At 39.4% G+C, this 16,166-nt stretch overlaps 2 protein-coding genes across 2 annotated transcripts; both read left to right on the top strand.

The window, feature by feature from the left end:
- Nucleotides 1-2,922: 2,922 nt before the first annotated feature.
- LOC128741008 (putative beta-carotene-binding protein) lies at nt 2,923-12,773 on the top strand. The gene is made up of 4 exons (XM_053836582.1): nt 2,923-3,006; nt 3,085-3,322; nt 3,399-3,532; nt 12,466-12,773. The coding sequence occupies exons 1-4, from the start codon at nt 2,943-2,945 to the stop codon at nt 12,771-12,773; spliced, it is 744 nt and encodes a 247-aa protein (XP_053692557.1). The 5' UTR covers nt 2,923-2,942.
- Nucleotides 12,774-13,561: 788 nt separating this feature from the next.
- Nucleotides 13,562-14,498, top strand: LOC128741009 (uncharacterized). The gene is made up of 4 exons (XM_053836584.1): nt 13,562-13,628; nt 13,686-13,929; nt 13,997-14,130; nt 14,197-14,498. Exons 1-4 carry the CDS (start codon nt 13,562-13,564, stop codon nt 14,496-14,498), a joined length of 747 nt encoding a protein of 248 aa, XP_053692559.1.
- The last annotated feature ends 1,668 nt before the right edge of the window (nt 14,499-16,166 follow it).

The raw sequence follows: 16,166 nt of genomic DNA on the forward strand, positions 1-16,166 counted from the left end.
AGATTAACATTTTGACCATTTGTGTTTCAAGTCATTTCGATGAATTCCAAAAATTGACAAAGTTACAGCTATTTGTACCGCGCATGTCTGGAGCGATTACACAGCGAATAAAAACTTCAACGTCGTTTTTCTCGAAACCAGGTTTTGAAAGTCGGTACCATAAATATCTCAAGAACGGGTATGAAATGGGGAAGGCAAATGAGCGTCCAATATAGCTCTAGCCATCCCAAGCCCCTACCTAGCGCCTCCACGTGGCCATACCTGGTAATGCTCTATTGAGTAGCCAAGCTAGGAGGTGCGTTGCTGGGTGGTACCCGGCTGCCTGGTCTCAAAACCGCGGTTTTGGGCAGACGGCGGAGCCACACGGCCTAGCTAATAGGTAAGCCTAATAAGTTATTTTAATTATTTTTTTCGTTTTAGCTTATGAAGCATCTCCTGCTATATAGTAAAAACTGGCCAAAACGAGTTTTAATACTGCACATGGATACCAGAATGAAAAATTAAACTAACTTTTAAAAATTAAAATTAAATAAGAAGCATTTATGGAACCCAAAGGACGCTACTCTATTCCATACGAAGGACTGCTGGTGAGATTGTTCTATTTTTATCATTTATACCACATTTCATCTTAATATCATATCATATATTAACAGTATTATTATTGATATCATAAATGTGGAAGGCTGGATGACGGAATGGATTGCCAACCTGAATCCTTATGGTCTGAAGCAAATATGGCACTTCTAAATTCAAAACAAACAAATCATCACGTGGGTTAAAGTTGGTACAGCGAAATTGATTATTACATGGAAGGATCCTAATGCTGGAAGGCGACTCTTATAACCCCGGAATGCGCACAAGTGCCTCTGCTTGTGGGTCCGCCCAATCCCTTTTGGCCCTTCTGTAACAGCATTAGTGTGAAATTCATTTGATAATCAAATTTGGATCTACTGTAATTCTACCCACATACATTGGCAAGTCCTTGAAATGATGGTGGCTTTCCCCTACTACTACCTACTACTACTACTACTACCATAAATATCTCAAGAACGGTTGAAGCAATTCTCATGATTCTTTTTTTGTTTCAAAGCTAACAAAATTATCTAGTGTTTGACCCATCCTTTTTTCGATATTACAATTTTTGTATTTTTTAGAAATGTTTAAAGTCAATTTTTTCGGCTAAAAACCTTACTTTTATGTTTGAATGTCCGCCATTTTGTTATGCGTTCGAATTTTAAAAAAAGGATGGGTCAAACACGAGATAATTTAATATTCTTTCAGGTCGTTTTGGAATTTTTCAATTCGGATAAGCCCCCCAGCGCCAATCCATGGTACCGTAAATCATGTTTTTTTCGAATGATCATGTTCAAGGAGCCGTAGGGGAGAGGGGAAGAGGTTCACATATGCAAACAAAACTGCAAATATTAGTATAAAGTGCAATGTTTAGCAAGCAATAAACCCGAATCGATTCGCTTTTCGCGTTATCGAGAAAAAAATATTTTAAATAAGGCAAAAAATATGGTGTAAAAAGTACTATGCCCCCTTAAGTTTATTTAAACTATTAAAATAAACATTGTACCCTTCTGTAGGCACTGAATTGTATTTATTCGTCCACATATCAATAGTGAAAATGAATTCAACGAAGGACCAGAAAAAGCACTATTCATTTTAAATATCTTTGACGAGTGTCAAAAGCCTTATTTTACTGCAATGAAAATAAACATTTAGTAAAAACCCACCTTCTCTGTGTTTTTTAGTTTTACTGAATCAGGTATCAGGAGGTGATGATGATCAGTTTATTTCAATTTAGATTAACATTTAACGAATTCCTGATACAAATTGATTGCCATATTAAGGACTGGATAGACATAATCTTAAAGTTAAATAATAGTAACAACAATTCTAACAAAATAATTGAGGTTATTTGGGAAATTTGCAACAAATAACAAGTGGGCGAAATCTGGGTCACATGGGGGACGAATTTTGGATAGCTATGGGCGAAATGTGGTACTAGAGGTTCCTGCACAAAATTGGCTTTTTTGCTATCAAATTTCAATTTTCGCGATTCCTAATAGCCAAAATAGATAGAATATTAATATATAATCCTACTTGTCTGAGTTCAGGACTGATTTTATAATAATATGGCGATTTATTCATTTTACAGCATAAAAACCTGATAAAAGGGGCGAATTCTGGGGTCGTTACCCTATGCCACCCTACGATCGTTTTTCCAGACCAAACATTTTACTAAAAGGCCGGATGTCCCATATTTTCTTTATAGGTATTGTTACATTGAGTTGATCGCCGCAATTCAAATTGTTTGGTGAGGTACGTGCCCCAGTGAGCCTCAGCCTGGGCATGCCAGTGTTGACGCATGATTTCATTACATTCGTTAAAAGGTTGAACTCATTTAAAATTGATTATCAATATTTCAAGATGCAAATCACCAAATTAGTATGGAATGTAATCAGTATTAGTAATGGGTATTCCCTATTACATACCAACAACTATGATCATGAAATCATGATAAAATTCTACCCTAATCTAATCTAGTTAATTATCAGAACCAAACACTGCACCTCACATTCATGGAAGAATTTGCCAGTGTTGAGGCGCCTTCCATGGGGCCGGCGGCCGCTTTTTATCATGCGAGCGATTCAATCGATGACAGCTTATTATGCAAGCAGCAGTACGCACGCAGCCGCTTAACGGCAGACGTTTTTCTTTTTTGTTCTCGCTTTTCACAACTTTCCCGGCAGCATCATGGGATCGATAAAAAGCTAGTTCCTACTCTGATGCCCCCTTCTCTACGGTCGATTCTAATTCGAAGATCTGTCTATATAAAACTCTTGCCGAGAGATGATCGCACGCGTATTAATTGAATAGAACGGTTTCTGTGAACGGTCCGAGTCGAGTGTCGAGCGTTGAGTATCTGCAGGACGATGAAACTTTTCCTGCTCCAATGTTTGGTGGTTTTGAATTTTCACTACGGAAAATCCTACGTCGGTATGCAGTGCCTCCTCCCAACACCCCTCTCAATAAAAAATAACGCAGTGAATTGTTATTCGTTAAAAAATTTTACAGCACCCGTACTCAGTGTTTGCTCTCGGAACGATCCGAATCTGGCCCGGTGCATCACCGACGTGGTGTACCGGATCAGGAAAAATGTGGCCGATGGAAACTATGGCGACGGAAGGGCGGCACCGAAGCTCGACCCGATGCACTTGCCGCAGTTGGCCATCAATAATGGACCCGGATTTCGGCTGACCCTGACGGATGTTACCATTCGCGGTGCCAGCGAGTTCAATATCGATAAACTTCGGTGCGTGAAATGCAGTTTTTCGGTGATCGAGCTAACTGAACTGATTGGTGAAATTGTTTTTGTTTCATTGTTCTAGTGATAATTTGCCGGAGAAGAGGTTCGATATTGTTTCAACGATTCCGGTGATGCGCGTTAGTGGGCAGTACGATTTGGATATGAATATTCTGCTGGTGAAAGCGACTGGAAAAGGAAAATTCAACCTTGTGCTGAGTGAGTGATTGTGATTTCTTAACACTGATTGACAATAGGCGATGAATTCTCTACTATTTAAAAGAGTGTAGTTTAAACATTTTTGGATATTGTCGGAAATGCTAAGCTCAAGGGATTCTTGGAGGGATTTTTTTAGAATCTTATATTGTGCAGTGGACCAAAAATTCGACGTCTTGCGGTGAGCACGATATCTTTGAACATGAATCATTGGAAATCGAAAAACCAAAGGAAGGATTTAGCAATATAATCATTTTTGACGAAATAGCAGCTTCTTAAACATAAAAAATCGATTTTTGGCATAAATTTTGCTCTTAAATTGCCCATAAAATGAGAAATATTAATCGGTGAGGAAAACCCTTCGGTTAATCCGTAGAAAATGTCCTTAGGACACTCGTATCAAAATTTGAAGTGTTTTGGTTCAGCCGTTTTCGAGAAATCTTGCTCACCGACTTTGAAAACACGGTTTTGAGAAACAGGCGTTGCAAGTTTCACGTTCCTTCTTCAGTCGCTCTAATACGTCGTTATAAATATGCGTAAAACTTCGATAATATTTGCCGGATTGACATAAATTTTTCTGTGTGCATACTCAAATATATGTACATACGGACGGATAGGCCTCTATGCCCGGACACTAGCGATTTCTGAAAAACTAGGAATGGCAAAAGTATTTGGAAAGAATTGGATAATAGTACCAATAACATTCTATTGTTCCATTCTTTCCAAATATTTTTATCATATTTTGTTTTTCAGAAATCGCCAGTGTCCGGGCATAGAGGCCCGTCCGGTCAAACAGGACTTCCCCCTACATAACCCCTTAAGCTCATTCCAGTCAGCTCTCTCATCTGTAATCTAGACCACTATGTATCTATTGGCTATCCGAAAAACCCTAAACAGAAACGGAATAGAACCTTTTTTCATATATTCCTCATCGGGGGCCCACCTCCCTAATCCCACCCCCAGCCTCTTTGTCTCCCAACCTCTTGCACAAATGTAATCGGTGTCTGATTTACACCGATCCATTGGTGGATCGGATGGATTGGTTGGATTTACACCGATCATTAAATGATGGCCAAACTGCGGCTCTTGAATATGGTCCTTGCGGCCCGCGGACTGGTTTGATGGATGAAGGACGGGAACTATAGGTTAAATTTATTAATGTCAGAAGTTATTTCGGGCCGCGGATCTATTGAGGAGATCTGATTTAGCCCGCATTATGCTTATATCGTGGCCACCAGTGGTCTAAATAAAAGAGAAATGCAACCCTTTTTACTTATTTGGACCTTTCATAACAAAAATAAAAATAAAATTGCTGTATTACTGTAGATATATAGATATAAAATATGTATAAATTCCAGATCAATTATAGATTAACATCCTTGCTGCAGTCATCAAAATATTCTTGTTTGCTATATTGAAATACGTCAACTCTCATACGTAGCCTGCAGAGAAACTGCTCTCCGTTTTGTAATGTGACGACCTAATGTACACCCAAAACTCGGGGAGAATATTTTGTTGTTTTTGAGCAATAATCTATTACTTTTTTCGTCTTATGACCGTACATTAGATGAAAAGAGTAACAACCTAAAAGTAACAAGAAAAATGACCGCTGCATCTATGTATGCGTTTTTGCAATGAACCACACATTCGCAAATTGTACTATATGTGTTAGTTAGAGATTAGTTTTTGTAGCTGTATTGATGTGATATTCGCTCATTACTCTATTCTTCACTAACTAAATTTAGCGCTAGCGTATGTGTACACCAGCGCCGAAATCAAGCAGTTGTGATTTTAGAAACCTATTCCCAGTTTTCAAACCACATGGATCCATTCGCAGATCGACGTCACTTTTGTCCGTTTGCATCTTATAGGGTATAATAACCAGAAGAAGACATTTTTGTACTTGAATTAATTTCTCTTATGAGAGAAAAGTTGATTGTTGGTAGTTAATTGATTACCCGAAATGCCCAAAAAGTTATGTTTACATCTTTAACAATATTGTCACATCATATTGTTGAGCTGTATTTTCCACATTAATCTTACAAACAGAATCTGTTACAAGAATACTAACGTATTTACATGGAGAAGATTTGCAAAATACGACATCTTTTGCATTGTAAATCGTTTAATAGATTTTGCTAAAAATACAATGATAAGTCGCTTAGAACACTATGCACCATATTCGTGCCAATTTTGTTTAAATTGTAGCTTATTGTGCCGGCAAGGTTCAGATCAGTTAAAACTTGTGCTCGTTTGTTCAGTATGACAATGTTAAAAATTGGCAAAGCTGCTAAATTTCAAGATTTTAAAGTTTAGGTGTCAAAAAGGTGTCACTTGAGTGCACAGTGTGCAACAAATTGTGCAATAAATGTACCGCAATTGTGATTAATGAGCTGAATTATGTAAGAAATCGTTCCCTGGAAGGTGCCTAGCACAATGTTCTCAGCGACTTTCCCCTTCTAAAAATATTCGTTTGGTGAAAATATTGATATTTATACATTGATTATCGAACTCGGAAGATAAATAAACTATTAATAAATAAATTTATAAATTAAAGTGTATTTGATGTTTCCTTTATCCTGTTTCAAGCAGAATATATACAAAACTAATTATAAGCTAGAAAAAAATATATGCCTGGGTTCATAATATGAAAAGGGTCCATAACTGGTAGATGAACCCTATAATTAAAACCGATTACATGTTTGTCATGACCAGAGCTGCTAGTTTGTTTAACTTTTGGAAATTAGTATTAGTTTGCATGTCAATTCATTTTTTTTTTCAGAGCGGATGATTGAAAATAAGCTACGTTTTCTAAGCTATGTTTGAAAATAAGCTATGTTTATGTTTTCTATGCAGAACTATATTCTAGAATTCAATGGCCGGTAAAAATAAAATAGTTTGCTTTGCTTCTTCCATAAGGCTTACACAATAAAAGCAATGCAAACTGTTTTATTCATATGGCTCAATAGAACAATTTCTCGTTTACTCGTTTAACGTTGTACTTTAGCTGGAAAAATATACTGCAATTCAGTAAACAACCATGGTTTTCAAAATATCCGATAATGGATAATTAGTTGCTTTTTGCCCAGAAATTCTGGCCGCGCAGTTTTACTCTTTCGTATTGGAATACGCAAACAAAACTTACCAATACGCCCACACTTTACAGATGCAAACCAGGGTGCTAGCAGGCAGCCATATTTTGCAGCTAACATCGAACATATTGCTAGTCGGCAACAACTTTTCAAAGGACCAATCTGCAAAATGTAAACAAACCGAGTAAGGGTTATTCTCTGCTGGGCTAGCATAGGAAAAAAACCCAACTCGGTTTATCTAAATTTTCAAATTGGCCCTTTTGAAAAGCTGGTGAAAAAATGTTTTCAAATGTCAGTCACGTTGCTCTTTGTTATGTCCCATCTGATGCTCCTGTCAGTACGAGTAGCACATGGTTGCTTAGATGTTTTGATGATTGCACAAATGGTAATGCTGTCATCATCTTTACAATAAAAAAAACAACAGACAGTTCCGGATGACAGTTTTCAGCCGATTAATTTTCGTTCGAATACGGCCCGCGGTTGCTGTAATTTGTTATAGGAAGGAATAGGACTGCTAGTCCCCCGATGCAAACGGTAACGATTAGCAAATTCAACTTACAACGCACATTCACATTCAGCGTTTTTGTATTGAGTGCTATCCAACAGTAATGCTATGAATGTAAATCAAAGCGCGGGCGCAAACAGCAAACAGTTGGGCTGTATAATGTATACAATGTGCATTAGTATATGTTATTATTCAACCGGCGACGAACGCTATTACTCTTTAAGTAACAAAGTTGTTACTAAAAGAAGAATTTTTCGTTATTCCTTTTAAAGTAATAGTTTCAAGTTTTGGGTGTAGAAAATAACACTTGTCCTAAAGTCTTTGTTAGGACATGCCTATTCGTCCCAGTATCTACCATACCTTATCAATGACAATTGTACGTCTATGAACCTCTAGCACGATATTCGAGACTGCAAATGGGAGATATTTGGAGCAGTTATGTGTGAGAACCGACTATCAATGGTTTGAAACATTTCTTGTGTACGCCATATATTCCTCCTGACAAAAGTAATGACAAAGCAATGATTGATGCACACGTCGTGTTTCTGTTTCTTAGTGGGGGAGGGGTCTCTTACCATAATAAGAACATTCCTCGGCCCCAAAAACCCCTACATGCAAATTTTCAAGGCGATCGGTTCAGTAGTTTTCGATTCTATAAGGAACATACTGACAGACAGACAGAAAGCCATTTTTATAGGTATAGATTGTCCGGTCACCAAATCATTTCTTCAAAAGTATCCGGGACATGTTTAGATCTAGCCAATGTTATCCTAGCTATATTCTAGATAAACTTCTATTGAACTAATTGTTGCATCTTGGTGTGACTTGAGGTCACATAACCCATCATGCGTTTTCAAGTCAAAGGACTGGTCACTTTCTCGGTGGATACGGAACTTACTAGGTCATTGAGACTCAAGTACATGATTTGACTTTTGTCGTGCCTGTAAACTGACTGACAAAATTAGGTGCCGGTCTTACCCTGATACTGATTTCCATTTGTTCTAACGAACTCGCCGGCATGAGCATCTCCTTGGGACTCTCGCCCTTATTTTTTCATGCCCTGCGACAAGTCTTTGCGAGTGTGTATTCAACTATCGGTCGCCGCCTTCGTTCGTAATTGCAATCCAAGCAACTGACACCGATCTCTCGCGAGGGTTCGCAGTCTAATGCGCGTGTGTAAGTGAGGACGTAAGGTGAACAAAAAAGAAAAAAAATGCAAAATATCGATCCATATATCCTAGTATGCCGCTAGCCCGCACAGGTTGTTGGCTTCTCACGAGTTGTTGGCTCTGTGAGTGGGCTGTGCAGAAAGACACTTTGAGGCTATGCGCTTGCTAGTAAGCAGGTAGTAGAATGTATGCACGCAGCATCGGCGGTTGTGTATCGTGCGCTTGCGTCAGTTGGGTAAACGTTGGACGCTGCTTATACTCGCTCGCATGTGACTGGGCATACTTTACTTCTCGCTCGATTTGCAACATTGCCGGTTTCACCCGCAAAGTTTTAGACGTCGGCTATTATACGCAATACATGTAATATTTAATTTATTTAAAAAAAACACATAGGCAGAAAGCTGAAACTTAAATTCGATCTATAGCAATCGGACGTTCATATGTATGGCATAAAATCGAAAGATGGGGTGCGTATCCAAACCTTCCCTGCCTTTTACGTACCCGTGCCTACCGTATTGCGTAGTCACAAACATACAAATAAAGAATAATTCATAATAAGTATTATTAAGGTTGTTTTACTAGTCAACTTTAGTCCGGTTACTAAAAAGATTTTGTTTAAACTAATACGAAACGCGGTATTTTAACGGTGTAAAATACTCCCACGCCGATGCACGCCGCCGCCGCCGAATAAAAATTATTCCTGCGCCGCCGCCGCCGATAATATGACCAGCGCGCATCTCATACGTTTCATTGGCCAGTGTTTGCAAAGATAGTTAATCTTTGTATTAGTTCTTTGAGTTCTTATATTGCATAATATGGCTCTAAGATGTATATCAAAGAGTCTTAGCCGGAAACTGAAACAAATAGTTTTTATTCTCGCACTGTATTTTATTTAACTGAATAAAAACAATACCTCCACTGTGCTGATTCTATAGGTAGCCAAATATCTCTTTTGTGTAAGTGGCTTTGAACTGTCCACTTTCTGCCGCGAACTGATTCATATGGTCGGTGTTGTCAGGCAGAACCAAGTGTCAAAATTCTGACTTCGAGAAAAACGCATTCAAAATTTGCTGCTCTGTATGGTTCATAGCAATCAATCGTCCGAAATCATCTTATAACTCTGGCTGTTTGCCACATTTATGTAGTCTGATTAGAGTAAAATGTTGCTTAGAAAATTCTTGATCGTTTGCTGCCATTAACTCATTTTTTAAAATTTTCCGGACTGATTTAACACCGACCATATGCTATCGCGGCAAGTAATCGAGTTGAGCAGGCGAGTCGAGCAGTCGAATCAAGCAGTCGAGTCGAGTAGTGCAGTCGAGCAGTTGAGTCGATCAGTCTAGTCGAGTAGATGAATCATGCTGCTCAGTCGAGCAGTTCAATCGTGCAGTTAAGTCGAGCAGTCGGGTCGAGTAGTAAGTCAAGTAAATGTGTCAAGCAGTCAAATCGAGTAGTTAAGTCGAGTAGTCCACTCGAGCTGTTCATTCAATCAGTCAAGTCGATCTGTCCAATCAAGTAGTTGAATCGAACAGTTCAGTCGTGCAGTTCAGTTAAGCAGTCCAGTCGAGCAATCTAATCGACCAGTCCAGTCGAGCAGTCTAGTCAACCAGTTGAGCAATCGAGTAGTCCAGCAGTCGACCAGTGAGGTGACTGAGAATACAACCCATTGCTACGAAGCATGACGTCCTATCAGGGACCTATTTTTAGTTACCGATAAGCCCCTTATGACGTCCTGTCAGAGACCTGGTTTTCGGTACAGACATACGCCTCGTATATAAATAGATGGTTCAATATCCAATTTTGTTCTATTTTGTAGTAGGGTTTATTTCTAATTCCCGTCGTAGTAAGTAAAGCCATTCTAATTTTCATCATTTGTTGGATGGATTTAATGAATACTTTAACCCATTTCCTCCCAGCGTTGCGAAAACGCAACGCACTTTCATTCGTTTCTAGAGAAGGCCCGGTTGAAGATATCAACTTGGACCCTGAGAAACAAAGAAAGATTGGATAAAAATCTAATCGACCTGTTTTTGCTCAAAGGTCAGATGTTACATGTAACATAATTATAGCTGTGACAAAACAACAGGTTTTGCTATTTTTCAGACAGTTAAGGAAAAATGCTCATAAAACTCGATTTCACCTCTATTAACGCCTGACCTATCATCAATCAGTGTTAGTAAGAATCGGTTGCTTGCCAAAAAAAGTTTTGTTTCATAATTTTGATTATTTTTGTAATTTTAAGATAGGTTTGAAGCATTGCGTTGCGAAAACGCAACGCTAGGAAGTAACGATATTCAAAATTTGCAACGGGAACGTTTGTTTTCGTTCGTTCGCTGCGGTGTTTGATTTGATGTCGTTGCTTTTTAGTAAACAAATGAATGTAAATCTTATCTTTCGCTTATTTAAAACATCCCGGAAACATTATAAAAGTTTACATAACATAGAATTCGCAGCTTCAAACACTGATGGCTGATGAAGAAGCCGTTGTGATAAGAGCGTAATAAAATTGTTAAAGTACCTTTGCCTCCGAAATATCTGGAGGAATTGAGTGATGGCAGCGACAGTTTCATGGATCCAAATTTAATATTACAACCTTTCCGGAACGCGTTGGTAGGCATTTAACCATCTGCGATGACATGCATTTGGCATTCAAACTGCTTACTATGCGTCTAGTGCAAAGATGGTCTCCAACCCAAATGTTTCGATATCTATCATAAAACATAACATGTAATACTCTAAGTCGTTCATTTAATCTTTATTAATACTCAAAATCACAAAAAAAATCCCAAATTTGATTTAACGGTAAAAAAGTATGAAGCACTTATAAGCATAATAATGAAGGTATGCAAAAACGGTATACCCTTAATGCCCAGCGTTGCGTTTTCGCAACGTAGCGTTGCGGGACACAGGGTCAAAATTAAAAATACATGTCAGCGGCTTTTTCTTAGTTGACCTAAAAGAGAATTTTCCTGAAAGTTTCAACTTTCTATCCCTGCTGGGAAAAGTGCGGGGCTTAATGGGTTAAATGTTCTTGTGCTGATTTGACTAAAACACACTTACCTTCTGATCCGTGAACTTTGAAATCACTGAAAAGCGATTATTGAAGCTGATTATTGAAATTACGCAACTGACTTTATTTCTTAAATTCGTCGTACCGTTTAAAAATCCACACATCAGTTACCCCGTTGGGCATTACCCCGTCGATGGGCTAGTTGCCCGAAACCGGTCGGTAAAAGGTAAATATACCATTTATGTTTGTAAGAACGATAAGTGTTATGCCTTGTGTTAATAGTGTCGTCAGTTCTTACGTTAGTGCAAAAAGTGAAGTTAAAAGCTGATAAAAAGTATTTAAACAGATCTCAGCTCACTTTGATTGATCGCGTATGATAGTCAACAAACTAAAATAACAGCGAATAACTAATTTTGCATTGTGTGTCATAAAAATCGCTGATATTTTTAATAATTTGTGTTGGATAGGACGGCAATAGCCAATTACGATGAAGCAGCAACATACCCTACTTTTTCAGTAGTTCAAACGACTGAAATCGGCAGTAAGCTGATGGCTGATTCGTTTTGGTCTTTTGCTGAAGAAGCAAAGTATCATGGCAAAGTAATGGCCTTATATGTATTCCCAAAAAAAACGGGCATATGTTGACATTAGTCGGTATGTTTTTAGCCTGCATTCAGGAACAAACATAGAATCAATATAAATTATTTTTGTTAAATTTCAAATAAACAAAATTATTATTTTTGAATGACCAATTTCAAACAACTATTTTGTGCTACGATTGAGAATCTTATCGAATTCTACTGTATCAAGTCCTGATTCCACCGAAATTTTAGAAGTTTTCAACCCCGACTGTGACACTGATTGTCTAATTATCTACCTTAAATTTTCTTAGGATAGGGCATTTTAAGTAGCTACTTATTTAATTGCCCTAACGTCTTATGACAAGGCCTGCGTAGCATCAATTTTACTTTTGTATAACTTTCCCGGAACTTATTGCGATAACTATTACCAACAATAATTGAATCCAAGAGGCAGTTTATTAGCACATGACATTTTCATGTAATTCTGATGAAAGTTTGTGATAATATGTGCAATAAAATTGCAGTCAATTTCAAGTGAGTTACTATTACTAAATAGCAATCAATTTCTTCTCATTTCAGACGACACGATCGCCAGCATGCGAATGGAATACCAGACGGTACCGGCCGCCAGCGGCGGTAAAACCTACGTCCGCTTCAATCCGATCGAGCTGAAGCTAAAGTTCTCGAAGGCTCGCTTCAACTTCAACGGCCTGTTCAATGGCGATCCGGCCCTGGAAGAGTTCGGCAACAAGGCCATCAACGAGAATCCGCACCTGCTGCTGGACGAGGTCAAACCATCGTTCGAGCGCAATCTGGCCCGAATCTTCACCGACATCTCGAACAGCGTGGTACAGGGCGCGGAAGAGTCGGAACTGCTTCCGTCATGATTGCGTAATGCAAAGCACAACTTGTGTTCGTCGATTTTTTTTTGCTTTTGTCCTAGGAAACTATAAAAATTGTAAACGAGATAGATTTATTGCGGCAATAAAGATGATTTGCGTGTCGATTATTGTACCGATCCGGCTTGAGTTAGTAGCTCGTTTTTCGTGTAGTTGTTTTGATCTTAGCTCAGCTGGTCTGAGCTATCTGATTAGCACAAAGAGGCTGCCCTTTGCTCAAACTGGTATGTTTTAGCCATGAACTCACGCATTCGATATCTTAAATCTTATTCGCTGCTGGATGGAGTAAACTTGTTTAGATTATAGTAATTTAATTCTTTCAACAGTCATACCATTGTAAGTTGAATCAATTCTGTTATTCAGCTCATCAGTAAACAGAACAGGACGACAAACTTGATTTAATATTGTTGGTACTATTGACCCCTTTAATAGACCGCTGGTCACAGAAGACGTACGCGCACTTGTCGTGTTCAATCAGAAAGTACTGCGGACGATACTTGTGGAGGGCGACGGACGCAGTTCTCTTCAAGAGCCCTACACCGGCCGGCACCAGGAATCGGGATGGGCATAACGTGCGACTTTTGCGACGCCTGGGAATTTGTCCAGCAAGTTGCTCGGCTCTATGCTGAATGGCGACGACGTCGGCTAGTGACCCATATTGCCTCACACAAAAGCAAATGCAAAGCAATGACCATACCCGGATTCAATTGAATTTCTATAAATAAGAAAGCTGCAGTGCATTTGATTCGCACTTGCAACCACAGCAGATAAGCAAAATGCATTTGGCAGGAGCAACTTTCATCTTGAGCGTTTTTTACCTGTCCGTTGGACTTGGTGAAATTGGTAAGTTTGTCCCAGAATAGATCCTTAAGATAAATTCTTCAATCTATTTCATTGCAGCACCCATCCTGCAATCGATGGTTTGCTCTAGAAGCGACCCTGATCTGTCGAAATGTGTCACGAACGCAATGAACAGCATCCGGTCGGCTCTAGCGTTGGGAGATTTCGGTGCTGGACGAACAGCACCCATGCTGGATCCGTACCAGATCAAGACGTTGGACATCCGAAACGGACAGAACTTTGAAGTTTTACTACGCAATGCGACGATTGAAGGAATCGGCGATTACAAAATTACTGAACTTCGGTAAGTTAGCGTTTGAGACCTCCTGGAAGATCTTTTTAAGGTAAGAAAAAATTTTTTGTTTCACAAGTGAGGACCTGCCCCAGAAGAAATTTAACTTCCGCCTGAATCTGCCTTCGCTGTTTGTTAAGGGAAAGTACGATCTGAACATGTACGTTCTTCTGTCCAGAATCTTTGGTAAAGGAAATTTCAACATGACTCTCAGTGAGGAACCCTCCGCAAATAATACTTTTGGGTGAATTATATTTCGAGTTACTTTTACAATTCTAGTTGACACCTTGGCGGACGTGACCGCTCAATATTTCCTAGAACCGAAAGACGGCAAAAACCTGGTCCAATTCAAACCGCTAGACATCAAACTAAAGTTCGACAAAGCCCGGTTTTATTTGGACAACCTTTTCGATGGCGACCAGAATCTGGGACAGTTCGGGAACAATGCCATTAACTCGTTTCCGAGCCTGCTGCTGGATCAGGTGAAGCCCGGCATCGAAGCGCATCTGACCCGGTCGGTAACGAAAATGGCCAACGCCGTCGTGAGCGGAGCGGAGGAACAGGAAATTCTGCTACCGTGATGCCGTCGTGGAAACCGGAATTGCAACTTGAAACAAAGTTATTTGCATCAACTAAACAATTAGTTTAATTTACATATGCACAGGGCACAGGCACTTATCTTATCGCCAGATAATTGCTAGAAATTTAATGGGCCTGCTCACTAAAGTTGGATTAAACCAGATTAATCATTAAAATTTTAGTTCACGCGGAAGTGTGTTAAACCGTTAAACCGAAACGAATTCCCTTCTAAAAGTCGCTTCTGAACTTAGCCCTATCATTCTACTTTGTTGATAGTCAGAAAGAACCTTGACCGAAACCTTGAGGCGGACGCCCTGCTAGAAGTGGTCAGCGATCCAATCATCGATTAATAAAATCATTTATGTCAGTCACTCGGTCACGGAGATTAATTAGCTTTACTGCTATTGTTTTGCTGCTGGACTGGACTGAACCGTACGGACGGATGGACGGACGGACGGTCGTGTGATTGACCCCTTTTCATAGTTGGGGTACCGTTTACGAACAAAAAAGGCTAAATTGTTGTGTTCGGCGGCCGATCCACTGCTGGGTAGGTACTGGTTTCCTAGAGAGATAAGCGTAAAAAAGATTGCACTGTGCTACACTGTATTTATAAATGTAGCGCGATAACCGGTTCGTGCTTTTACCGGTAAATAACAATCGCCCATGCGGTCGGTCTCTCTAGGGCAAGGGTGAGATTGAGATCGAATTGAGCGTTGTCGAAAAGCACGGAGTGCCTGGGCTGCGGGCAAATCGTTCAAGCTCGATAAAATTCATATCATAGGATTATTCCATTAAACGTTTTTCCCAAGAATTCCAAAACAAAATCTGAGTTTTTCTACCTGATGCCATGTTTATCTTTATTAGAATCGGCTTGATTGTTTGATAATAGATGATCAAGGTAGCACTTACCCATCTATTATCTTAGATGCTTAAATAGGTTATTCTATAGTGTATTGTATATAGGCCTCAGGTCTCAGCGTTGAATTTTTGGTGAGGCGATTGAAACCTGTAGAAGACAATAACTATTGCACTGGTCATTGATGAGATAACCAAAGTAATATTTCTTCGTTCAGCAAGTAAGGCTACTCAGTTGGCTCGTCAGTTCCCGGAGTATTTAACGACTAAACGTAGGGCGGTTTTCACCACCCTGAAGGAGTCGTGTGCCGTGAGGAATTCAGTATCGTAACCTGAATTTTATTTTATGGGGGAGAGGGGAAGATTTTATCCACAAAACTGAGTATTTGGGAAAACATTTTTACATAGCACTGCATGCTTATTTGTACCTCGCGATTTAACAAACTTGTTTTTAGTGAGACGTATCATAAGCTGATAAGCAATAACCACTGTAGCTTTACTATTAGTAGATCAGCACGGATTTATACCGAGTCCTTCTGGGTCGACTAACTTGGTCGACTTCACTAGTACCTGCATCTCATTGATGGAAACCGGAACTAAAAACGAAGTTGTGTACACGGATATTAAGGCCGATCATCAAATACTGTTGCATTAGCTTTCTAAACTCGGCGTATCTGATAGACTAACTACATGGCTGAGCTCATACCTGTCAGGTCACATGCCACAGATTCACGTACATGCAGTAATATTCTGGTGTCCCACAAGGCAGTAACTCGGGGCCTTTACTTTTCGCCTAGTACTTCAATGACATTGCT

Source organism: Sabethes cyaneus, chromosome 3 (genome assembly GCF_943734655.1).
Source record: "Sabethes cyaneus chromosome 3, idSabCyanKW18_F2, whole genome shotgun sequence".
NCBI lineage: Eukaryota > Metazoa > Arthropoda > Insecta > Diptera > Culicidae > Sabethes > Sabethes cyaneus.